The 27,255-nt window shown below is 37.0% G+C and overlaps 1 protein-coding gene across 3 annotated transcripts in view; it reads right to left on the bottom strand.

The window, feature by feature from the left end:
• The window catches only part of xirp2b (xin actin binding repeat containing 2b), a 40,142-nt gene extending 22,133 nt beyond the window's left edge, over nucleotides 1-18,009 (bottom strand). Inside the window, exons 1-2 of one of the 3 annotated variants that reach the window (XM_084421952.1) lie at nucleotides 17,839-18,009; nucleotides 5,933-6,063 (exon numbers count right to left, since the gene is read on the bottom strand). In XM_084421952.1, the coding sequence (XP_084278078.1) occupies nucleotides 5,933-5,989 (57 nt within the window). In that variant the 5' untranslated portion in view covers nucleotides 5,990-6,063; nucleotides 17,839-18,009. The remainder of the gene's footprint in view (nucleotides 1-5,932; nucleotides 6,064-17,838) is intronic. The other 2 variants (XM_084421953.1, XM_084421954.1) reach the window with 2 other exon arrangements.
• Nucleotides 18,010-27,255: the final 9,246 nt, after the last annotated feature.

Here is a 27,255-nt window from a genome sequence, read left to right as displayed (position 1 = left end):
ATGTGTCTTTCTTGCTTTGTTTCAGCGCCTGCTTCGCTTAATTAATAATGCATTTCAATTAATAGCAAAAATGCACCACAAAATGATTGAATATTGAATGCAATTTGCAACTGAAAACCAATTCATTCATTCAACTCATACTGAAAACCATAAGTGTTATATGTAGGATACAGCATACAATGATCTGTGACACTGCAATCCAGAAGCCTGAATCAGCTCTATAAAATGATGAAAGTGCTTGGCTACATTGCATCTGGATATATGCCCAGATATAACGCTCTTCATTTGATGTAGAACTCCTGCCATGACTAATGAAAATACATAAATACACATTTATCTTAAATATAAATGGAGTTTACTGCCTGACAGCAACAGTTAACATTAACTGCTGCAGGTAAACAATGCTTTTTGTGAATAAAAGAACAATCTGTGATGAGTCTAATTTGTGGTCGAGGTAAAATTAAAAAATAAAATTAGGTACATTCATAATGCTAACAAAGAATTATATTTCAAATAAATGCTGTTTTTTTTTTACTTTCTATTCAAAGAACCCTGAAATAAAATCATGGTTTCCTCTACAATATGAAGCAGGACACCTGTTTTCAACATTGATAATAACCAGAAATGTTTAACGAGCAAATCAGCATATTATCATTGAGTAATGATGCTGAAAATTCAGCTTTGATCGCATTACATTTTAAAATACACAGGTGAAACTCGAAAAATTTGAATATCGTGCAAAAGTTAGTGTATTTCAGTAATTCAAATTAAAAGGTGAAACTAATACATTTAGAATATATAACTATATACATATGCATGATTATACTTTTCAGAGGGCCGACATTTCTGTATTTAAAATCCTTCTTTTTTTTTTTTTTTTTTTCAGGTAATATTCTAATTTTCTGAGTTTCATAAGTTTCATAAGCTGTAAGCCATAATCATCAAAATTATAACTTTTGCACGATATTCAAATTTTTCGAGTTTCACCTGTATTCACACAGAAAACAGGTATTTTAAATTGTAATAATATTTGACAATTTTATTGTTTTTACTGTGTTTTTAATTAAATAAATACACCCTTGGTGAGCATAAGAGGCTTTTTTGTTTTCTTTTTTTTTCTTATCAACCCCAAACTTTTGAAGGGTAGAGTATACATGGTCCACAGATCTGACTTCATCTTAAAGGGTTAGTTCACCCAAAAATGAAAATTCTGTCAGTAATTACTCACCCTCATGTTGTTCCAACCCGTAGCGCGTCTGTGTTTCACGTCACACGCATCACACACATGACCAGCGTCGCCCAATAGTGAGCCTACGTGGTGACGTGCAACACAGACGCGCTACGCAAAAACACTACGTGAAAAGACTCGAGGCACAGAGAGAGAAGGAAATGAAAAGTGGAATAAAGTCGTTATTTTTGTTTGTTTTTGCGCACAAAAAGTATTCTCGTCGCTTGATAAACTTAAGATTGAGCCACTGTAGTCACTTGGACTATATTAATAATGTCTTTAATACATTTTCTGGGCCAGCAAGTTATAGTGTCCATAAGCCTGTGGAGGAGTGATCCAGCACTCAGATTTCATCAAAAATATCTTAATTTGTGTTCCGAAGATGAACGAAAGTCTTACGGGGTTGGAACAACATGAGGGTGAGTAATTACTGACAGAATTTTCATTTTTGGGTGAACTAACCCTTTAAGTGCCTTACTATAACCACAATTTTTGTTCACTTAAAAGACTGAGAAATGAGTCGACATTATTCCACAAAAACTACCGGTGTATTTCAACTTGTACAAAAGCTGAAACAAAAACTTTGCTGTACTTTTGACCCTCCTGTGGGGATCTGACCTCAACTGGGCACAGAGTGGACGTGCAGTGCTGTTTTTATCAGGCTTCTGGAGAGGTCCTGAACTCCCACTGGTTACCCATCAACACATTTCACTCTCAAACTGACACAAAGCCACAGACAACAATAATGTCACTGTCCTCGCACATGAGCAGAGGCATTCGGCCCCCGTCACCTACAGTAACTCAAGGGCATGCTTTCTGTCACCCGGGGAAGAAAAACTGCATTTTTGCCAATGATAAAGATGAAAAAGATGCATCGTGAATACACTGCTTCCTTGAAAACCCATTAAATATAGCATGATATCCCAAACAATAAAAAAGGGGAAATTAAAGGGATAGATGAAAAATTCTGTCAACATTTACTCACCCTTAAGTTGTATCAAGTTGTAAACCTGCATCAAGTTCTTTCTTCTGTTGAACACAATATTTTTGCTGGTCCCCATTGACTTCCATAGTAGGGAAAAAATACCATGAAAGTCAATGGGGACCAGAAATTCTACATTCTTCAAAATATCTTCTTTTGTGTTCAGCACAAGAAAGAAACCCATACAGGTTTGGAACAACTTGAGGGTGAGTAAATGATGACAGAATTTTCATTTTCGGTTCAATTATCCCTTTAATTCTTTAAAAGAATTCGTCTAAATATTAGCAATTACTTCACTATACTCATTAAACACTGTTATTTCAGAAGATCTGATTTTCACAAGGATAGTTTCAAGTTAATTTCAGTAGAAATTAACCAAATGTTATTTTCAGCTTTTCAGAGCAAATTTGCCAAAAATTAAAGAATCAAATTGTCAAAAACTAAACAGCTTGGCTAATAGGTTTTTTTTTTTTTTTTTTTTAAGCTTAAGCAAGAAAAAACAATTTGCCAAAATGTCAAGAAACATAATTCAGATAATATAAAAACACTCTACTGTTCAAAAGTTTGGGGTCAGTATGATTTTTTTTTTATGTTTAAGAAGGAAGTCTCTTATGCTCAGCAAAAGGCTGTATTTATTTGATTAAAGATACAGTAAAAACAGAAATATTATGAAATATTATTACAATTTAAACTATCTGTTTTCTGTTTGAATATGTTAAATGTGATTCAGTCAGGACCACTATCGTCAAATACGATTGACAATTAGCATACAGTTTGGATTGGCGGTATAGTTCTGTTCTGGGCGAGAACTCCCTGCAATAACCCCCCTCAGGGCACAGGCGTAACTATCGGTAAGCAGGGTAAGCGGCTGCTTACAGGCCCGGACCAATCAGGGGCCCGCCCGCGTTACTGGAAGATATTGATTGACAGCCGGGTCCCCCTATCGCATTTTACTACTTTTAGTCTGATCGCATTTAAAAATTTTTGCGAATTGATTTGAATAAATAATGACAACAACATATTCGACTGATCATTCAATAAATGTTTGAAACGAACAATGATGAATTTGGTGTAATTTGTTTCGAATTGGGACTGGGGAATCCCCAGGTGAACATGCACATTGCGTGCAAAAAAGTAAAAAACGTTGAACTTGAGACATATGGAGTCGTCAAATTTTAAACACAAAAGTGGCTTTCAAAAGCGCAAACGAAAAGAGGAATTTGATAAATGAATTAATAAATTACCAAAAATAGGAAGCTTAAAAAGATGACACAGGGGGAGATCGAGATTGAGATGGAGCAAGAGAGTGAAGCGAGTAAAGCACCTGAAGCGATTGAGAATGCCTGTGCGCGCTATCTGGATCTTAATGATATGATCGACAACTTCGCACAGAGGAAAGCCCGCAAAATGCAGCTATAATGTAAGTGAGCATCTTTTTTTATATGTATTTGGACCTAGGCCTATGTGTATATAGCAGTGACAGTAAAAGTAACAATGTGTTATTAGCAGGTTTTTTTTTTTTTTGGTGCGTGTATCATCATCACGTGTTGTAGTAGGGGGGCCCGCTTTGATAATCCTGCTTAAGGGCCCGGTGTTGGCTCGTTACGCCACTGCCTCAGGGTAAACAGAACAGAACCAACAAGAATGTATTGCAGATATTAGTGATGTAGTACTCGAGTCCGGTCTCGGACTCGAGTCCGGTCTCGAGACCGATTTCTGCTTTCTCGGACTCGACTCGGACTTGTTCTTACAAAGACTCGGTCTTGACTCGGACTCGACCCTTCAAAGACTCGGTCTTGACTCGGACTCGGCATAGGCGGTCTCGTCCCATCACTAGTCCACTAGAATACATACCACTAGAAAATTTTTATTGACTGTTCGCAAAGACCCGCCCCCTTAGTTACTGTCGCTATGTCCGACAAGCCGTTCTCACGCCACACCATGTTCTCACGCAGTGAAAAATACATCGCGGAGCAGAGAGGAGACTGACAACACGCTGACAGACAGGACAGAACAGGTTATTTTTCGGTTACTTTTGATATTAAACATATTAAACAAAGTCTCGCCTTTCAAATTTGGTCATTTTTTAAAAGAAATTTAAACAATAAATACCGTTTTGTGGCTCTTAAATGTGCCGTGACAGATCGCTGTAGAGCATCAGTTAAAGCTGCTCGTGAACCGATCTTCTAATTAATTTATAGCCTCAAATAAACATGAACAAACATAAGCAATGTTGTTTTAACCACGGCGTCAGTACACTCCCGTGTTTCAAGTTCAAATCCTCCCATGTTAACCAACGGACTCGGTCTCGACTCGGACTCGACCCTTCAAAGACTCGGTCTTGACTCGGACTCGACTGAATTTGAAAACCAACGGACTCGGTCTCGACTCGGACTCGACCCTTCAAAGACTCGGTCTTGACTCGGACTCGGCATAGGCGGTCTCGTCCCCATCACTAGCAGATATCATTAATTCAAGATTTTAAAGTACAACATATTTCGAGAATTTATTCAGATTCAAGGGGAATCAGAATGCCAAATCCTGACTGGACGAGAGGAGCTGGGGAGGGAGGAGGGTAATCGCTCCTGAGAAACCTGATATCTGCTGATAATACTGAAGGAGCTTATACATGTATACAGTGATAGGCGTCGTACTCCTGTAGGTAGACGTGTCAGAGTCGGCTGATGCGAGCTTGACTAACGTGACCTGCCAGAAATGACGCCACGCTTGATTTTATTCTTGATGGCAAAGCTGAATTTTCAACATCATTACTCCAGTCTTCAGTGTCACATGATCCCTCAGAATTTTACTGTAACTATTTAACAATTTAATATGTATTCATTTATATATCTCTCTAAAAAAAACTTTGAAACGGTAGCGTATATCAGTGAAAACAAGTCTTATACTGCATCCTTTTGCTTCTCAATTTGAATGTCATGTTTGATCTCAGCTACGGCATCTTGCGAGTCAAGGCCACTACTGACATCACTAAATTCAGTTTCAAAGAAACCTTTTTTTAGGAGATTTAACCAGAACTGTCAAATCCTTGGAGAGATGAGATTTCTGCATAATGCCTGCTGGAGTCTTCAAAAGTCCATTGCTTTTCTAATTCGTATGGTCGCGCTCGTGTCCTCATCACTGTGTTTTGTCTGTCAATCCTTCTGTCTCTATTACTGCGACAAGCAGAGCAAATCAAACACACACTGCTTTCCATTGTGATTTGATGTACCACGCAGCAATTACTGCATAAATCAATGAGTTTGGAATTATACATGAATTTGACACTGAGTGCGTTCGGTCCTCACACAGTGTTTAAACGCAGAACAGCCAGAATTTATCAGCTTTGATCGCTTGCTCTAATGAGACGCTGACATAACAAGTTTGCGTGGCGCACAAGTGCCTCATTTGCGTCATTGAAATTATATTGGCTGATCAATCTGATGGCACTCAGACAGCTGGATGGGAATTGCTGAGTAAACAGCGTTAGTCTTTCCAACAGAAGCTCTTAAGGCTTGTCTAAATATGACTGATGGCTGAAAGTGATGGAGCTGGATCGCTTAACCCCCGCTTACACCTGGTATTAGCATCCATCTTGAGCGATTCGCTCACAAGTGGTCACCTGACACCGATCGCTGTTTACTCCTGGTATTTACATCTTAAATGAGTCTCCTATGATCGTATCGGATTTCAACCGTGTGTGTGTGTGTGTGTGTGAAGCATACCGCGCTGGAGAAGCCTGTTTTGTCCTGTTTGGAAACAGCCACCTGGTAAACAGCCATGCGGTTCTTCAACGGGACGGGTTCGGGGTGAGCGCTCTCTTCAAGAGCACCTGTCCTGGATTCTGCAAAGCTGCCTACAGGTGTAAATACATCAACAGACAAAATAAACAAATTACATTTGTATATTGTCTTAGGAAAAAAAGAGTGGTGCTTGCCTGTGCAGTATTTTTTTTAAATCACCAACATAATGCTAGGGTGTCCTGGGTGGTTATTAAGGCTGTGTTTACACTCGCACCAAAAATCGGATTTTTTACATCCGATCTGAGCCACTTCCAAATGTGATTTATATCAGATACATATCCGGTATCTGGACATCTGACCTAAACATGCGTATCCGATTCCCCTTTGAATCCACAAGTCGAGAGAGACATGTTTGCCCAAAAATTCATATTATGAAGCAGACGTGCCTGTAAGCGCTCACACTAAAACTCACAGCTTTTCTTTTTATACTGAGGTGGGAACTTTATAGTTAAGAAATTGTGCGCACACAGAAACATTCAAGAGCGTAGAAACAGGTTTTCAACCTTTGACCTGTGAATTGTATAAATAAAACAGCTTCGCTACTGAAAGCTACATTATATTTCTCAGCAATGAGGTGATACATTTGCTGGTTTTGTAAATAAACTAACAAGCATAGTTACATACAGACACACGCTGTAATCCACACTCACAATCTCCCTCTCTCTCTCTCTCTCTCTCTCTCTCCCTCTCTCTCTCCCTCTCTCTCTCTCTCTCGCTCACTATAACTTATTCAAATTCATTCAAATAAAAACAATTTTCACTTCAGAATTCTAGATCTAATGAGCCGTAGATAAAATAACAAACGGAAATTACCTTTATTTTCTGGTCTACAGTATATCGGTTCAGTCACATTTTGCACTGCAAACATCCATGACAGCTTTTAACTTATCCATGCTGGCAAATAGGGTACCATGAGGGAAGATGCCCCCCTTCAGAAACAATGTGCATTTACTTTTTAAACGGTAACATATTTAGATATAAGTTTAGCATGGGGAGGATGGTGATGCATCAGCCAATGTGGTTTTGTAGAAAAAAAAAAAGATTTGCTCATTTAGTTGTTACAGTACAAAGTGTAAAATGATTCAAAGCGGCCATCTTACCCTACTACTGGGGTAATTTGCCCTGCTACCTTGGGTAAGGAGCCCCCCTTGGCATATAGTACAGAATACAGAATATATAAATGACTTTTGATATAATTCTTATTAATATTTTTTTAAAGTGTCAATGTAAAAAACTAAATCAACTATTCTTTTTAAAACTGATTATAAGTAAGAAGTAAGTTGAAGAATTGAATAACCGATGCCAGACAAAGCAAAATCCCAGTAAGAGAGATTCATCTGAAAGGTACAATTATGCTGTGACTGGTGTATGTAGGCATATGAATATTTACATATTTAATTGCCCATATTTTAATTGAAGATATGTCATAATAGCAACACTGTGAATGCAAATTGAATAATTTCACTCAACTAACCTGTAGGTTTTAATGAAGACAAAGATGTCCGAAAATACTGAATAACCCTGTTAATTACAATAATTATTAAATGTAGAAATAACACTGTTTTCCAGAGACACAAAATTAGACCAATTAACCTCAAAATGGCTTCAATCTCACAAAAGTTGATATTCAGATGAAATGACAAAATTAAAAATAGCGCAGCCATTAATCAAAACAAAAGTGCTGAGATGAGATTTTGTGCCATCTATGGTGGGGGGATCATCTCACCCCAAATTACCCTAATAAAAGCCACCCGACGTGAATCATATAAAAAAACAAAAAAATAGTACGGCCAGTCAAAACCCAAGGGTTAACCATGTTGCATAGTAATGCAATCGTCAAAAGGATCATTTTGGAAGGGGATTCATGTAAACACAGATATCGGGTACCAGTCTTAAAGTGAATGTAAACAGTGAAGGGGGGACGTATATGGTCATAAGATCCGATCTGTGCATTAAGACTTGCAGTGTAAACGCAGCCTTAGGGGTTGACTAGGATGATCTGGGTTTTACTTATTGGCCCAGGACAAAACCCGATTAGAGAAATCATTCATGTATGCAGCAGGCTTGTGCACAATTCAGAATTGAATTGAGAATGACTCCTTAATTCCAATTCAATTCTTGAATTTGAATTGAATTTGAATTGATGTCAAAAACAGGATCTAGAATTACAATTCGAATTTGAATTAAAGGAAGCAGAATTGCAATTCAACAAAAATTCAAAGAAATTCATATACATATTTTAAGTGAAGTGTTTAACAATGAAGCTTTACAGTATATGTCAGATATGATTGCATTATAAATTATATTAGTTTGTACAGATTACTTTAAAAGGATATGTTTTCCCCTAGCAATGAATGTTAAAAGCACTAGTCACAGAACAAATAATTAAGTTTGATTTATTGTAATTGTAATTTTGTGGAACATGATGGAACATGACTCCATTTCCCAGAATGCTTTACTTTAACCAAGTATTTAAAATGGTTGCTAAATAATTTGAGGTGGACATTTGTTTGAAAGCACAATTTGATGGGCAACACTGGACTTTTTAAGTTTCAGAAGTCCCTTACAACTTCACTCTGCACCTGTTGAGAGAATCTTTAGTGTTGCAGGAAAGATATTCAGACCAGAACGGTGCAGACTCAATGAAAAAACATTTGAGGAGCTATTGAGAATTAGATGCAACAGTGTTGCTCAGTAATTTTTTTGCATTTGTAATAAATGATAACTGCATTTACAACAACTTTGTGTTTGTGTGATTACTTTGAAATGAAATGAAAATTACATTGGAACAAAACTAATTAAACAACACTGAGGGGGTAATTTATTTCAAGAATTTGATCAATATCTATTTTAGAACAAAATGTATGCAGGGTTGAGGAGTAAATAGTTACGTGAAATGAAATTTCTGTTATTAAATTACAAAATGAATGTAATTGTATTTAGTTGTATTACTGACGTAAAATGTTTAATTCAATTAGTTACTAATCAACTTAAAACGAAATTGCTTTGCATTGATAAAGTTGTCCAAATAAAGTAATCCAAACCACATCTATAATGGGTAACTAATAACAGTAAGCAATAACATTTCCAAAGTAACCTTCCTAACACTGAATGCATGCAAGACTCAATACATTCTTTCTATTGTGTGACTGTGTGGAATTGCTTTGAATTGCCATGAATTTAATTCCACTTCCTGTCATTCCAATTCAAATTCAATTCAACGTCCTGTGGGATGAAGTAAATTCAATTCAAATTCAAATTCATGAATTGAATGGAGGCCAATTCTGAAATTCTGAATTTTGCACAAGCCTGGTATGCAGCACAAAGTGTGAAGGATGAGTTACATGCAAAAGTTCAGTACTTAGTGTTAGGTGTTTTTCAACAATACTAAAAGCGATCCTTGACTTGGCAAACACTATACCAGGTCATTAATTCATAAAAGCAAGATTAACTGCAGGGCATATTGAAACAATCTACAATTTAATCCTTGATGAATATATAAATCTCCAGAGCTGTATTACTATTTGACATTTTAAACACAGATTTTTAGGTCCACACTTTGTAAAAAAAACAACAACACTTAAATGAATGCACCAGTTTTTTATTTTTTTAGGTGGAATGTGATTCTAAAAACTTCAATAAAGACTGATTACAGCAATCTGGGAGTCATACAGTGGCTTCATTAAGACTTTAATTGTGTTGCTCATTAAAAAAAGGAGATGAATTGCTTTATCCACAACAAATGACAGTTCACTAATGACTCGACAATAAAATGACAACATTCTGCACTCGGCAGCCGGGCTAAATTGAATAATCAGGAATCCTATTCAGTATTCAGCCAAGCGCCTTACAAGGAGTTCACATTCTTGGATGCAGAGCAGATACGTGCCTAATATCACATGTGACCAGAGGTCATATCTGCAAAGGTCAAATAGATGGTCCCACATTTAACTGCAAGAGTTTGCATATCTACCCAGGACGCCATTCCAGCTAAGACAACAGACGATCCGTCATCGCTGTCTCAAAGGCCAGACACCTCCGAGTCGTTCCAGGATGAAGTCACGCTGTATTTCTAACAAGCTTAAACATAGCCGGAGGTAAGACCTTAATGGGAGACGTTGCGAGGTGGTGGAGAAACTTTCATAACCTAAGGCTGTCTCGCTTCCATCCAGGAGCATCACAGAGATCAATTACACCGCCAGCACATCACTAACCCAACTAAACGTTGTCGAATATGAAAATGTGGCTGCTGTAAAATCTCATTAAGGTAATGAGCTGTTGGCATCTCGAACAGTTTACGCATCAGAACCGAGCTTCTAATCCCACCCTCTGTGTTAGCACATTTGATTTGATGTATAGGCAAAGCAACATGCGCTAATGTGGGTGTACGACTACCCAATTCCTCTGAAGGACTCAAATTTGAACTGACTAAGGGGTGTATAATAGCCTGTCACATGTGATTGAACTTGTTTCTGACATACAGCCCAGCTAAAGCAATTCTGCATTAGCTCTAGAAGCTTTGTACCAAAAAATAGTGAGCCATCTAGCATTTCTTTCTTTCTTATACAAATTCAGCCAGCATCATGTATCCTTACAGAAGACTGTTATATAGTGCACTGCAATGAGCTCAGAGAACAATACACACACAAAAATCCACTGAGAACTGTCAATAATTAAATGAATACATACAGTTCAAATTAATTATTCAATTATTTTACCAAATATTAGTATCTATTTGTATACTAATACTAATATTTGTGTGTGCATTATTGTGTGGCAGTTTTGGAACAGAGCTTATAATTATATATTAATTTTATATTATTTATATATTAACTTATATATTAGTTTAAAGGGTAGCTTTGATTTTTTTCTAGATCAGGCACACTCTCAAATAGAACACTTTAAAAAAAAAGAAAAGATGAAAGATCTTTTTCTGAAGATAGCAATTAAAATGAATGCGCTCTGGATGTGTTAGCAAATGCATGAATATGCGATGCGGTATGGCATTTATTTGTGTTTCGTTATTAGGAAAACCATTCACAGCACTGACAGCAGCATTGTGGGAAATGCTTTGGTGTCTTCATTAGAGTGACAGTCTAAGCTGGGAATCTGATGACATGCCAGTAAATGAAATATGTTCAGGATGAAGATGAGTGCAAGAATCTGTAGCTTGTTTATGCTGGTGAACTATTCATATCAAACACAACACACACAATATATATACATACACACACACACACTAAGTTTTGTCATGAAACACTAAATGGCACAGGAGTGTGTCTGTGTATTTATTGACAGTAATTGGCAATTTGCAACAATCAACAGCGGCAACGTAGCAGATCTATTCCGCCAAGACCAAACACATTAACATGGTCATATCCATTACCATGCTAAATTCTCAAAGAGTTGTCATGAAAGAAATATATATTACAATAGTTCTTTTGCATGACTGTTAAGAGAACTGGGGAGTAAAATATGCTTAAAAAAAATCTAATAAAAATTACAAAAGGTCAATAAATCTCATTAACTCCTATTTAAAAATAAGCTTAAATTTCTTTCTGCAAAAGATAATTTCTCATTTTATTTCTTTTGATTTTGGACTGAAAAATAACCAAGTAATTTTCCTGACAGGTTTTGTGAGATTCACCCAGTTATAATCTTACAACATCCATTATAGAGTGCACTAATGGCTGGCGACTGTCTGCAGTTGCAGTAAAAGCAGCGGGGCCGATCATTCCATAAAATGTTGTACTCAGCAAAACAGACTCTTCATTAACTTTTAACGATTTAGTTCCATTTAAAGACTTATTTATGGCACTGAAGCATTTCTTAAATAGGTACATAAAGATGAATAAAACGCGTGTGCCATGTGGCGTGTTTTTGGGTTCACTTCTGTATAAACGTGCTGGCAGCCCAGGTTTTTTAATGGCCTAAAAATGAAATATACGCTTTAATGGCTCTGAATACTGAGATACAGTGTTTGGTCAGGCATTACCACTGTATGTGTTCCTATAAGTTATTCCAGTGTCACATTTAGTAATTTCATTTACTTACTTAATTATTTGTCATGCTGCAGAAGCTTTTATCTAAAGCTTAAAGCACACTTATTATCCCCCAAGAGCAACCTGGGGTTAAGTCCTTTGCTCAAGGGCACTAAGGAGTTTCATGCATCATCTCTTGTGGGTTTTGAGTCTACAACCTAGCAGTTTCCAGCCTAATCATTTAGTATTATGCTATACACAACCTCTTTTTTACTTCAGTATTGTGGCATATTTCTATGAAACAGGATTTTCAACAAGTCAACATGGAAGGTATTTGATCTTATTTTTCGGGAATGTGTGGGATAATGAAAAGTGGGCATTACATACCAGAATGGAGTCACGTGGTTAGGAGAAGCTGCGTTCACACTGACAGTGATTAAATCTTCAGAGAACTCCAATATCTGCTCTCCTCCCACAGTCACCGCATCCCTTTGCTGCTTATTTGATTATTACGAAGATAATATGCAGGGCTCAACACTAAGAATTTTTTCTACAGGCCAGGTCGGGCCAGTGGTTAAAAATTTTGCTTGCCCCACCCCAAAAAAGTAATAAATAAATCAAATAAAAATAGGCCTAGTTAATGTTTTAGTTGTTTTTGATCCATATTTAAAAAACAAGGTTATGATGCCTAAAACTACTAGCCAAATTTCAAATATTGTAAAAGACAGCCAGTAATATAATAATAACAAATAATCAAATTACGAGCAATAGCACAAACAAATACAACTGAACACACATATACAAAGGAAATAAATAAAGATTTTCAGGTACAGAAATAGTAATCAAATGTAAAACATGACTGCATTGTCTTCACTATATAAATTTAGATGAACCATAATCACAGTTATTCAGTCAAGAGCAGTGAGTGATCTTTTTTTTTTTTTTTTTTTTTTGATTAAGATAAAAACAGCTGTAGGAATATTAGGCTGCTGTCACTTTAAGAGACGCACGGATCTAATATACTGTTACACATGCATTTTAGCTCTCACATGTTTAAGTTTACTGAAGACATAACCGACTATGTTTACGATAATACTCGACAAGACGGGCATTTGACATAATTTGGTGTGAATATGTCCGTTCAAGCTCAGGAAGACGTGAAAGAGCATTAATTATGGCACATAATTAGCTCCATAATATGGACGCTGTGAGACGCAGTGTTCTGTCCAGCGCTTTGGATGTGTGTGTCTGCGCACACAAAACGTATCAGTCTAGTTTGGTTTCTGTTCTGTGACGGGGTTCGGACGTTCATGCTCTGCGAGTTTGTCTTCTGTTGTGAGCAGGCGGTTTCGAGTCCAATCGGGCCGTACGCTCCTTTGTATATATTCCATTTTATTATATATTATATTCCATATGTGACCGTGGACCACAAAACCAGTCTTATGGGTATTTTTTTAAATGAGTATAATAATATATAAATTGTAATATTTGCTGAATAAATAAGCTTTCCATTGATGTATGGTTTGTTAGGATAGGACAATATTTGGCCGAGATACAACTATTTGAAAATCTGGAATCTGAGGGTGCAAAACAATCTAAACATTGAGAAAATCGCCCTTAAAATTGTCCATTTCTGTTGGCGATTGTGCATTCCCTCACAAAAATAATTTTTTTATATATTTACGGTAGGAAATTTACAAAATATCTTCATGGATCATGATCTTTACTTAATATCCTAATGATTTTTGGCATATAAGAAAAAGCGATAATTTTTAACAATGTATTGTTGCAAATATACCCCTGCGACTTGTGACTGGTTTTGTGATCCAGGGTCACATATTTCAAAAGAAATGCCTAATTATTGAGGTACTGATTCAAGAACTGAAAATATAAATGAACAAAAATATGTTTGAGCTATATCACCCAGTCCTATATATAAAATATCCCCAAAAAGGTATCAAAGTATCAAAATAGCAGTAACCGTCCAGCCCTGAAGCCAGAAGACATTTCTAAAATGCACAGCAGTCACATGATGCACGATCATGGGTGGTGGTAGGCTACATAACATCACTGGGTATAGAGTAGTCTATTTTAGCAGTGCTGGCGTCGGAGGTATGTTGGTGTAAACCCATCAACCTGTCAAGAAGGATGAGCAACCACAGACATCCACCACCCAAAATAAGCCTGGTAACATCTACTTTTGCTCTTCAAAGCATTTAAAATGCGTCTCTGTGTTGGAGAAGATGATGGAACATCCTTGTTCTTCATATTTAGGACAGCGCTCTATATGGCATGCTTAGCTTACTATCAAGCTTGTGCTGGTTGAAATCTTTCACCCTGAGATCGCACGGATCCACACGCTTTAAAAGTGTCAACAATCCGGGGCTATCTTGTAATGAGTTATGAACAGTCCAGAGCTCACATGACAGGAAAGTGAAGTAATCTAGGCGCCAAGTAGCCGCAAAAATAAATCTAACTTATTTTAAACCAGGGTGACTGGTGGGGTCGGGTTTCTGAGGGAGAGCTGAAGAGAGTTAGAAGATCCACAATGTGATGTACTGAACGTTGATTAGCTCAAATGAAAGGGTTTTATGAAAGTGCAACAATACAGTGTTTATATACTAATGAATATATATCAGTGCTGAAGATTCTATCTTGCTTAAACTTTAAAGGTAAACTGCAATCAAGCTAAATGTTTGGAAAAAACTGTTCACTACACTACAAATGAACAAGCGATCAGAGCATTTATCTGCCACAAAACCAACAAGGATCTCAGTTAAGGTGACAGCATTAAACAGTATTTGAACATAAAGAGCACGTTTACACGACAACGATGTGCTAAAACTGATTTTATTTTTTCAAAATGATCCCCGTCCACGTGGATCCGCAAAAATGACTAAAAACGCTGTATTATTCAAGCCAGGCCAGTAGTTGGCGATGTTACTACGTAAAGAAAAACGACAAGCCTATAGACTGAACACGTAATACGCATGACATCACTGTTTTCACAAATGTGTGCGTTTTTTTACACGAAGACAATAAAGGTATCGGTTTCAGAAACTTGCAATTTGAAACCGGTTTCAAATGTTTGCGTTTTCAGGCCCACAAAACGCTGCTGTCGTGTAAATGAACAGCCAAAGCACATAAAAAGTTTTCTGTTTTTATTTGTGTCATATAAACTGCCCCTTAAATTAAGTAATAAGTAATAAAACCAACAAAAAATGTAACCGAGGCAAAAACACAGATTTAACCCCTGTAAATGTTTAGCTATAAAGCTGTAAAATTCAGTTTCAACAAATAAATGAGTGAATCTTCTGTTGTTCTTCTATTGTTGATTTCTTAAATGTTTAATTTATAGTAGATGAGCTCTCTAAATAAACCAATTCACATAAATTAATCATACATCTCAATGCATCTTATGAGAGAGAGCACATTTTATTATTATCTTAGCTTGCTCGGTTATAAAAATGCACATGCAATACAACATGCTGACAAATAACATGCTACACTAGTACAAAAAAAAAAAGGTAGCCCGTTACTACAAAAGTCAGCATTAAATCAAAATTAACCAAAGAAACTTATAACCACATATAATTGGTGCACTTTTTTTTTTTTATAATTAAAATGCAATCCTCCTGCATTTCTGAAACAACTTTCCTTCATGACTGACGTCACAAATCCCTCATACTTTTCAAATCTGGCCCTTAATGTGTACAGTAACATCACAAAGTGTTACTGTGATATTTTAATGCCTCCAAGTATAACGAAAGAGCATGTGGCGCCTCATTGAACACCTCAAAATGCCTTCTCATAAAAAGCAACCCCTATTTCAATGTTTGTCACGTTGAAAAATACTTTTTGAGAGCGAGTGAAATTAAATTTGTAAAGTCAATTTTGTTATTTGTTGCAGAAAGAGTGAGGTTAAAAGAGAGAGAAAACAAATTTACAGGCAATTTCAAGACAGTGACAGAATTGATCAGGTGAAAAAGAGACAAACAACTTCTTAATGAGAACCTTGTGTTTTCGGTCATTAAGACAGAGCCTAGAGTCTGACATCAGTCTGGAGGAAAGATTGCTGGCGGTTCAAGCAAAGCAGGTTTATGACCAATTCAATAAACAGCTCAATATGGAATTTCACAGCAAAATGAAAAAGCTTTTATTCCCAAACACTGTAGAAACTACATCTGCCCGAGCAAAACTGACTGCCTCGATGCTAGAGTGTAACTGCGTGGTTGTCAGGGTGTTGCTAAGGGGTGTTTACTCTCGAGGCTCTCTTATATTCTGGGGCCAGTGTCATAAACATATAGCCTTTATGTTAAGACTGTGTCTTAAAGGGATAGGTCACCCAAAAATGAAAATTATTTTATTATTTACTCACCCTCAAGTGGTTCCAAACATTCTTTCTTGTGTTGAACACACACAAAAAAAGACATTTTAAAGAATATGGGTAACCAAACAGTTTTATGGACCCCACTGACTTCCATAGTATTTTTTCTCTCTCAATATTATGGAAGTCAATGGGATCCATCAACTGTTTGGTTACCCATATTCTTCAAAATGTCTTCTTTTCTGTTCAGCAGAAGAAAGAAATTCGTGCAGCTTTGGAACAACTTGATGGTTGTAGTTGATTGTTATTTTTGGGTCAACTATCCCTTTAAGAACTAGTATGATCAACTACAGTAGCGGTTAGCCAAGGGGCAAACAGTATTACTTTTCAGTATCAACTTAGACTTGTCTAAGTTTTTATGTAACTGGCTTAAAGGTATGAGCGGTCTTAAAGGAAAATTTATGACTACCTTGTAAGACTAAGCTAAGCAGTTTATGGCCGCTGCGGGTCAGTAGCTATGGCTCAATGCAAGTCTGTGGGGCTTTGTCATCTGTTTTATCATCCTTTAGGTGAAAATCTGATTATTGTAAAAGAAACAGCTCACCTCTCCTCAACAAACCGCACGATTACAATGCCCAGGACACACTCAAGCTAGAAGACAAATTCGTCTAACTTTTATATTTATGCTTAGGGGGTTTATTAGCAAATACCACTAATGACTTCAAACAAACTTATTTGAATATATGCAACAAAAAAAAAAATTTAAAAAAAAAAAAAAAATTCCTACAATAGTTCATGAGTATCTGACAACTGGTATAATAATACTAATAATTCTAATATTAATCATAGAAAATTTAAATTCTATAAAAATATGCATTAACGTATAATAATAATAATATATTACATATCAATTATAATATTTAAGTAAATATGAATAGTACAATAATGATAATAATAAATAATATGAAATAACTAGTAACAATAACAGCAATGATAACAATAATAATCATGATAATGAATAATATATAAAAATGAATAAAAATAGTAATAATAACAATAATATTAATAATTATTATTATTAAATTACATACAGTATAAATTAATAACAATATATACAAAAAACACAACCAAAAATTATACAATTAGGACCAATTACTCAGAGGAGGCTCTTCTTCAAGTTCTTAAACAATCATTAACAGAATCGCTCCACTCTCATCTCTGTACAGCAAACACCTGCACATCTTCTACTTCTAATCACAAAGCAAGCACTATTTACCAGAGTAATGTCTCTTCCAATCACTAACAATGACTACAAAACTCATTGTGAAGTCATTCTTTCCACCACATTTCCTTTAAAATGCCATTAGAAGTCAAGTCACCTTTATTTATATAGCACTTTATACAATACAGATGGTTTCAAAGCAGCTTTACAGTGATAACAGGAAAATGATTCAGTGATGCAAACAGCTGAACGTTCCCTTATTATCCATTTCACACAAACCAAGCAGCGTCACACTCACCAACTGTGTGTGGGTCTGAAGGAAGAGGAGGGTTAGAGATCCACAGATTGGGTCTGTAGTTTCTTGCCTGTCCTGCAGGTCGTCAGACTCGCCAGCAGTCTGGCTTTGCTTAGTTCTCCTGAGGCTGGTGGAGACCAGCTCCAGCGGCACCCATAAATGTAACGTGTATCCAGTGAGCCTTCAGGAACAGCTGCTTTTATTTCAGACCATCTTCTTCTCTCCCCTCCCCTCGGTTCAATCCTGCGCACTCCCAGCAGGGCTTTTTTTGGAGGCCTTCATGCCTTTCGTGTCATGCTGGGAAGCAACAGTCTGTGTTTCTTTCTCAGCCTATAGGTTGTGTGTCATTTTTGTGTTCTGTCATTAAAATCAACAAGCTGCATTATGAGATTATTACATCTGCATGTGATCTGATGCTGTTTTCCATTGGTTTCATTGGCTCACGTAAAGCTGGCGTCCACTGACTGTCCTCTGTCTGTCACACTCACCGATTAAATATGGAACAGAGGCGAGAGACTAAACGACTGCCGTTGACACCGACACTCACAAAGACTAATACATTCTTCAGAACTGAGCAAACTCCCAAGAACAAGATTTCATAACCTTTTAAGGTTTTTAATCATTTCTATGACTTTTCCAGGCTTGAAAATAATTTTGAAATCCTTGATATTTACAGGTTCTTGTTTTTGTTTGTTTTTCCCAGGATAATGGGAACCTATTTGGGCAGGACATCAATGGGAAGCGCATCTAAATCTCAGGAGTGCCACATAACCGTAAACATTTGCAATATAATGGACTCACTTCAATAATACCTTCAATAATTACAAACAGTTCTGCCTCCACTTTCTTGTTCCATTAGTCACTTAAGTGTAGGTGGGAAAATGCTTATGCATAACAATTAGTGTCTGTGATACGTGGCTTTGTGCTTGCTGAGGAAAATTGGTTTGGATCAGATTCGAGCAGGACAGCAGCTTGCCAGTTCTTCAGAGAAAAATCTCATTGGTCACTGCCAAAGCAAGGAGAATCCACTGCACCAATATCACTGAATACTCTTGATGTTGTTGAGATTTGGTAGGGCCAACATTTTCAAATTTGGCAGACAATTTTATCCTAAGCGACTGGAAATCAAACCCATGACCTTGGCGTTGTTAACGTCATGCTGTACCATCTGAGCTATAGGAACTCAATGAACTGTCGGGCATTCATCTGAACCCTCAGAATAAACGTCTGATGCTCTAGTTCAAAAATGGGAAAAAGCATTTTTTGTGTTCTTTCCAGTTCCCATGACTGTGACTCAAGAATTAAAGATATCTTAATATCCTTTTAAATTCTGGTTCTTAAACTTTCCTTTTGGTATCTTTATTTCTAAAGCCCTATATTTCAATCCCAGAAAATTGGGGAACTTAAAGTCCATGATATCAGAATTTAAGTTTATTGCCTTTTAGTGTGAATATGTTCAAAACAATGACAAAATTCGCATTTAGAAGATATAAGCTTTCAAAACTTACAGTCTCTCACTTCCACCAATATGGATCAATGTTTGTGATGACATCACTCTCCACTTCCGCTACTCGTCAGATTTTCTGTCCAATCAAATGCTCTGTAAAATCTAAAGTGTCCCGCCTTCTACATTATAAATAGACGCTGAAGCTGTTCACACATTTACTATTTTCTACATAGTGAACGGCACATAGTGCACTATATAGGGGATGGGGAACGATTCAGACAGTGTAAATATGCTTTCCATTGGGGCGAATGAAGTTTGGTTTCACGTAAGTTTCACGCAAACCTCCACAGAGCGCACGATAGCACAGAGCGGATCATATGCGTGAGTCAATACATGCCAGAAAACGTATCGAACCCTTTTGAATTCTGCACAGAATGTTATATTTTAAAGTGATATGGAGAAGATTAGGAGGAGAAACGGTTAGAGATTAGGAGGAAACTTCGGTGGCTTTACCGAGCTCAACGGCTCTGGCCGAGCTGTGATATAAACGAAACGCTATTGGCTATTTAAAAAATAGGGAGGGGCTGTTCGATATGCCCCGCCCCGTTTTCCTGTTTCAGTGGAAATGACGTCAACACATTGAATAATGCTGCACGTTTCACAGCACTTCAGTGGGCCTTTAATGTAGTTCCATGTGTAAATCTTCAGTAGTTAAAAACCAATGAAACTTTGATTGACATGGATTTGACATGGAATGACATGCTTGATGTTGTTGAGATTTGATGGAGCCAAAGTTATCGAATTCAGCAGACAAATTTACCCTAAGTGACTGGAAATCAAACACATGACCCTGGCATTGCTAGCGCCATGCTCCACCATCTAAGCTATAAGAACTCAATGAGCTGCCAGGCATTCATCTGAACCCTCAGATTAAACGATGCCCTACCGACTGAGATGAGAGATGCACTAAACCCATGCTCTCCAACAAGTCAATAATATAAAAACAAAGACTTGATAAAAGCAGCCCAAAAAATCGTGCACACAGTGAAGTGTCCAGCATGAAACAGAGCTCTGTGGGTCAAGGTTCTGAAGGGGCTGAAGATGAGGGGTGAAATTTCTTCAAACCAGGTCAGTGACGTAATAGAGAGGCTCCAGGAGACACCGGAGACACACAGAGACGGGGAGGGACACATGTGGGGGCAGATATATGAGAGACCCTGTCTCTCCACTCCCAGCTGGGCGCCAGGTCTCCTGAACCGCCCTCCCGAGCCAAAAGAAACGAGAATGATCCAGTACTGGGGAGAAACTAATTAAAATTAGCCATGCAACTAACTTCAGTATGATTTTCAGAAGTGTGACAGTAGTACAACTTTTCCAGTAACAAGCTACCCCTAGTTAAATTTAACATTAAAATAACACTGTCCAGTGTATTTTTTCTTTTTTTTTAACTCAACTGGCAAAACAATAAAGAAAAGCATTTGGCAAAAAGACAACAAAAAAACAAAAAGCATATGGGTCATTCCGTGTCAACTTAACCAGAGGTCAACAGCTAAACTATTTTGGCCAAAAACCCTTTGAAACATTGGTTGTTCTGACATGGAATGACCCAATGTATGTTTTATAAAATGTTATTTCAATTTTGCATTTAAATGTAAATGTATTTATTTATTTTTCTGATTAACAGTTTTTATAGATTCTCAGCAACTTTTCAGAATACAACACAATACATCTGCACAGAGAATCAACATGTTTACCCCGATAGCAACCCCCCACAACATTTATTTTATTTATTTCAATGAAATCATTGATAATTGATAATTCTTTTTTTTTTTTTTTTAGGAGACATTCCTAGTCCTCTATAATCCAGAGCTTATGTTCTTCTGTGAGCGAAAGGTTTATGTTCAATATAAAATAAATACTGACATCCTCCAAGGCCATTTTATACAGGTAATATCTTTGAGTTGCAAGATGGTACCTATTTACTAATAATTCTAATTCGTGTTGGTATAAAAATATAAAGCAAGCAGAGTGATAGTAGCATCGGCACGTTCCTATAGCCACATCTGATCAATCAGATTCAGAGAGCATTGTAATAAAATCTGATGAATATATTTAAATATTTAATTAAATATAAACATTTTATATGCTGTAGCAACTTTTTAGAACAAACTTGTATTTTCATATTTTATTAAGTAGTTGCTTGACTCCTAGTTACATTAAAAGTATCAGAAGCTTGTAGTTTGGGCAACTATAGTTTCTTCACCAGCACTGGACAATAAATCTCAAATCTCCACAAATCTGTCAGCAGTGTGACTGGGTTGTCCGGTTCACCATCAAGGGGAAATGACACCTCAGCCTCCTGTCACCTGTCTGCAGGAATGTGTTGGCGATATCCCCCCTCCACATCTACAGCCATACCAAGAAGACCACGGAGAAAGACGATCCCAGAGCCTCAGAATACCATCATACGCCACTCCGTCATGCCCCGCGCAGTCACAGCAGGATGGAGAGACATGAAGGTTGACAGCAGACGGACTATGAGAGACAGTGGAAAACCACAGCACAGCTCACTGGTTACAGCAGTGAAGAATTCAATAGCTTTAAATAAGGTCCCCACGGAACGCCAACGATCAAGTGTCACAACAACAATAACGTCATTAAGAGAGATTGACAGAAAGATTCAACCATTTCAAACATGGTGGGTATATATAGGCTTGACTGTATGGAAACAAATGCTATTTTGGGGTGATAATGAATTGCCAACTTATTAGGATGAGCTGGTTGTCAACACTATACTTATTCATGTAAACAAGTTCAGTTATTGTGCTTCTATCTATCTATCTATCTGTCTGTCCGCCTGTCCGTCCATTTCTGGATTTCTGTCCTTCCGTCTGTCCATCCATCCATCCATCCATCCATCTCTGGCTATCTGTCCTTCCTTCCATCCATCCATCCATCCATCCATCCATCCATCTCTGGCTATCTGTCCTTCCATCCATCAATCCATCCATCCATCCATCTCTGGCTATCTGTCCTTCCATCTATCCATACATCCATCCATACATCCATCTCTGGCTATCTGTCCTTCCATCCATCCATCCATCCATCTCTGGCTATCTGTCCTTTTATCCATCCATCCATCCATCCATCCATCCATCCATCCATCCATCCATCCATCCATCTCTGGCTATCTGTCCTTTCATCCATCCATACATCCATCTCTGGCTATCTGTCCATCCATCCATCCATCCATCCATCCATCCATCCATCCATCCATATCTGGCTATCTGTCCTTCCATCTATCCATACATCCATCCATACATCCATCTCTGGCTATCTGTCCTTCCATCCATCCATCCATCCATCCATACATCCATCTCTGGCTATCTGTCCTTCCATCCATCCATCCATCCATCCATCTCTGGCTATCTGTCCTTTCATCCATCCATCCATCCATCCATCCATCCATCCATCCATCTCTGGCTATCTGTCCTTTCATCCATCCATCCATCCATCCATCCATCCATCCATCCATGTCTATCTGTCCTTCCATCCATCTCTGGCTATCTGTCCTTCATCCATCCATCCATCCATCCATCCATCCATCCACCCATCCATCCATCCATCCATCTCTGGCTATTTCGTCCTTTCATCCATCCATCCATCCATCCATACATACATACATTCATACATCCATGAAACATTTCTTATTATTATTGCTGATTAATATTTCTGTGGAAACTCTCGATAATTTTTTTTTTTTTAAGGATTCTTAAAATTTAAAATAGAAATCTTTTGTAACAATATACTGTCTGTATGTCACATTTGGTCAATTTAATGTGTAGCAGAATAAAAGCATTACTTCCTTTTTTTTAATTAAAAATCTTACTGACAAACTTTTGAACAGTACCTTGTACCTTGGTACTGTGTGCCTTGAAATGTAAACCAGTGTACCTTGAAATGCAATGTAAGTCGCTTTGGATAAAAGCATCTGCCAAATATGTGACAGAAGTAGTCTATATACAGTATATATCAATCCATCTATCCCTCTATCCATCCATCAAACAATATATCCCTCTAATAATCCATCTGTGAATGTGATTGGTCAAGCGTCATTGGCTCTGTTAAAGTGACACACACAGTGTTTTACAACAGTTTTAAGTCTTTTGAAATCTGTCAAGGCAGACTGATCAGTAATCATATCCACTCCTGCAGGGGAATATTTTTCAGGCTTTTCAATTATTTTAATCGGTTTAACATTTATTTTCCCACACTCCCTTCCTCTGCATTACAACACCGCTCTCTCTCACTCTTTCTTACTTTCCCTCGACACTGACAACTGATAAGCACTTTTGAAACAATCTTTTCAATCTGATATATCTCACTGCACACATGACAAAACAGAAGAGAAACAGAAAGTACTAATCCTCTGATGACTAAACTGGAATTGCCCGAAACTTTTCATCAGTAATGTCAAGTCGAAGATGAGTAAACTTCTATAGTGGTGAACAGAAAGTACAAAAAAATATTATTTTTGCATTACAATTAGCTCTAATAGCAAAATAACATAAATCTATGACAGCCTACCAATGACTATATTAATATGCAGCGCTTGATTACAATGGTTAGAAGAGAGAAAGATATCAAATTTGCCATCACTCCCTAGGCCGTTGTATGTTGTAAATGCTAAGGTAATACACAGTAACACATGGTATAGTGTTATAAATGTACACAATTTAAAAAATATATTTAAATATAAAAAACTGGTAACACTTTATTCTAAGGTGACGCAGTTACACGTTACTACATGTACTTACTATAGAAAAAACTTCTGCAAGTAACTAACACTAAACCAAACCCTAACCGTAACTCTATGTAGTTAATTAATATTACTCAGTACTTATTTGAGTAAGTACAATGTAACTACTTCACCTTAAAGGGGTGGTTGATTATGATTTCACTTTTGTAAGTTCAGTTAGTGTGTATTTTTTCTGTTTGAGCATAAACAACATCTGCAAAGTTACAACGCTCAAAGTTCAAAGCAAAGGGAGATATTTGCTTTTAAAGAAATTGCTTTTTAAGGAACAAACGGCTGGTAGAGACTACACAAGCTTCCTCCTGGGTTAGTGACATCACAAACCCTAAAATTTACATAAACCCCGCCCCCTGGGAACGCGCTTTAGATTATCATGACAGAATATGCTAATCAATGACTAGAAGATAACTACACATAAGCTAAATAAATACATCAATTAACCATTCAGAAATGTACTGTTGCATTCTACATGTTGTCACTTCTTCTTGAGTCTCTCCATCATTGTCTGACTCCGGTTTGAACATAAAAGGCTAAAAGAAATTTTCAGTGCATGTGTGTGTGAGGTAAAAGGAAAGCTGTTGAAGCTCCGCCCCCTGTGCCCCCTGTGCCGGGAGCAGCAGCTCATTTGCATTTAAAGGGACAGACACAAATACGGCGCGTTTTTGCTCACCCTCAAAAAGTGACAACTTTAACATGTTATAAAAAAATATCTGTGGGGTATTTTGAGCTAAAACTTCACATAAACACTCTGGGGACATCAAATACTTATTTTGCATCTTGTGAAAAGGGCATTATACCACCCTTTTAAAATAAAGTGTGACCAAAAAATTTTGATAGATGTACAATTTTCATAAGTGTGGAAATCATAGTCTGTAAAAAGGCTCCACGAATAGAAACATTAGGAACAGTTCTGTTCACTTACACAAATGTGATTTGCTGTAATCGCTTTCAAATGAGGTGTCTCTCTTTTCAGCAACAGTGAGAAGCACTTGATTTGATTCTGATTTACAGTCTCTGCAGGTTTCAGTCACGCTACTGTGCAATTTAACTATTTCTTCAAAGAAAAATGACTGATAGAGATGCTTTGCAATATCACAATTCACTGTAGCTAACATTAAAATAATATGTAATCGATTTTACCTCTTTATAAGTATATTGAAAATCTGAAGTACAGAAAATCATGCTGTTAAAAGAAATTTCCAGTTCATTCTTAAATAATTAACCCTAAGAAATTGACAGAGAGAGATGTGAAAGCAAAAAGCCAGCACATTTACACTTTTACTGTTCTTTAAAACCTTGCAGTTAGCAAAGTAGACAACGGTATACACACATGCACTACACTGAACAACAAAAACAATAAGTAAAATTTACTTAATTTTTCTTTGGAAAGGTTTTGCATGCATATTTTTTAAGTAAATTTCACATATGGAATTAAGTAAACTTAACGAAGTTAGATGATAGTAACAAAGAAAATAAATAATTTTAACTTGGCTAGTAAAGGTTGAGTAATATCTATTTAGTTTGAAGTTTCCTTTGCAATACATTTCACTCAAACAAAATATTACATTGAATTAAACCACACTTTTAAAAGATATGCTTTACTTAGAAACAGCTAAGTAATAAATACAACAGATATTGTGTGAGACACCATATCTACATAATAAAATACACGTCATGTGAACGCAGAGACCTCAATACTTGGTAGACAATACACAATGACGGTAACATTTGATGGATCGTGTTTGTGTTTTGAACACCAAATGGCACAAAATGACAAGTTACTACTAATCCTAACAACAAAAGCAATGATAAAACAGTGTAAATACAGCTGGAAAACGGTGAAAAAAATCAACCTCATTAATTATTCAAGGCCCAGTGCATGATGGGAACACCAGTATCAGAAAAGTTGAGTAATAATTGCGCTTAATTTTATAACGTTGATATTTACGCTTGAATTGAGTACTAATATAGAATTTACTTAGTTTTTTTTTTTTTATTCTTGCCTGAACTAACTTTTTCATGTAGAAATTACATTGTTTTTTTCTGTAGTATTTACTTCACCACAAAATAATTTTTATCAGTGTACATTCAGAGTGTGTCCTCTGCAAGGAATCAAAGCACTGGAACCCATCACAGCAAATGAACACGGGACACTTTGCTATCACTTCTGTTGTGTCTAGTGCGTAATTCTCCCTCACAGCATTTAGATACATATAAGCAAAATGCTGCGTCTGAGGCAGAGTGATTGATGGGCCTCACAAGGTGTCACCAACATAATATCTCGTCTTATTTTAAGCACCGTGTGATCTGTAACAGTCATTCTAAATACTTGCTGAAAGAATGAAGTGGCACCTCAGACTCATAAGAAGGAGACAGTTGCAGTCCTGGCCAACTTAGGTAGTTCACTGTGTAGGTGTAATACTCTAGTACAGTGGTGTCTAACCATGGGGATGCAAGAAATTTCAATGTACTGTATCTTATGTAAGGCCCTGTTTACACCTGGTATTAAAATATATATCGGATCGAGTGGATGACACTAAATACAGGTGTAAACTGTGTCTAAAACGTTTTGAGCTTGTCCACTTTCGTCCACTTCCAGAGTGAGTCGAAAACGCATTCGACCGGATTGCTTTCATAGTGTAAACGCTCATGTGGTCGAATGTGTTCAAACAGCCATAAAAGACAGTCTACTCTCCACCTACTGACCTAATGCATAAACATTATGGGAAGAGCGCTAGCCAGACGGGATTTAAACTTTGTCGGCTGGAGACCCAAGTTTGGTCTGAAGACGAAACACGTACCAAGCACAATGTTCTCTCACCATCAGGGCCGTGCAGAGACCTCTGGAGGGGCAGGTGCTCAAAGTATAAAAGGGGGGCACATGGCTGTGTTTTTCCTGGCTTAAAATGAGGCGGAGGTGGTAAAATCCTAATAATGTATTTTAATAATAAGATAATAAAATGTGTATTTTTTTGTAGATCATCATATAGCCTAATGTGTTTCCCACATCATTTTTGTGGGTGGAGCTTGGTACCTCTAGGGGGGTCCGGGGCATGCCCCCCCTAAGAAAATTTTGTACATTTTAAAGATAAATTCATTAATCTGGTGCACTTTGAGTCACCCGAATCTGCCCGAATCCACTGTTAAAAATAAATAA

This window comes from Rutilus rutilus (genome assembly GCF_951802725.1).
Source record: "Rutilus rutilus genome assembly, chromosome: 10".
Classification (NCBI taxonomy): domain Eukaryota; kingdom Metazoa; phylum Chordata; class Actinopteri; order Cypriniformes; family Leuciscidae; genus Rutilus; species Rutilus rutilus.
This window is presented reverse-complemented; position numbering and strand designations above follow the sequence as displayed.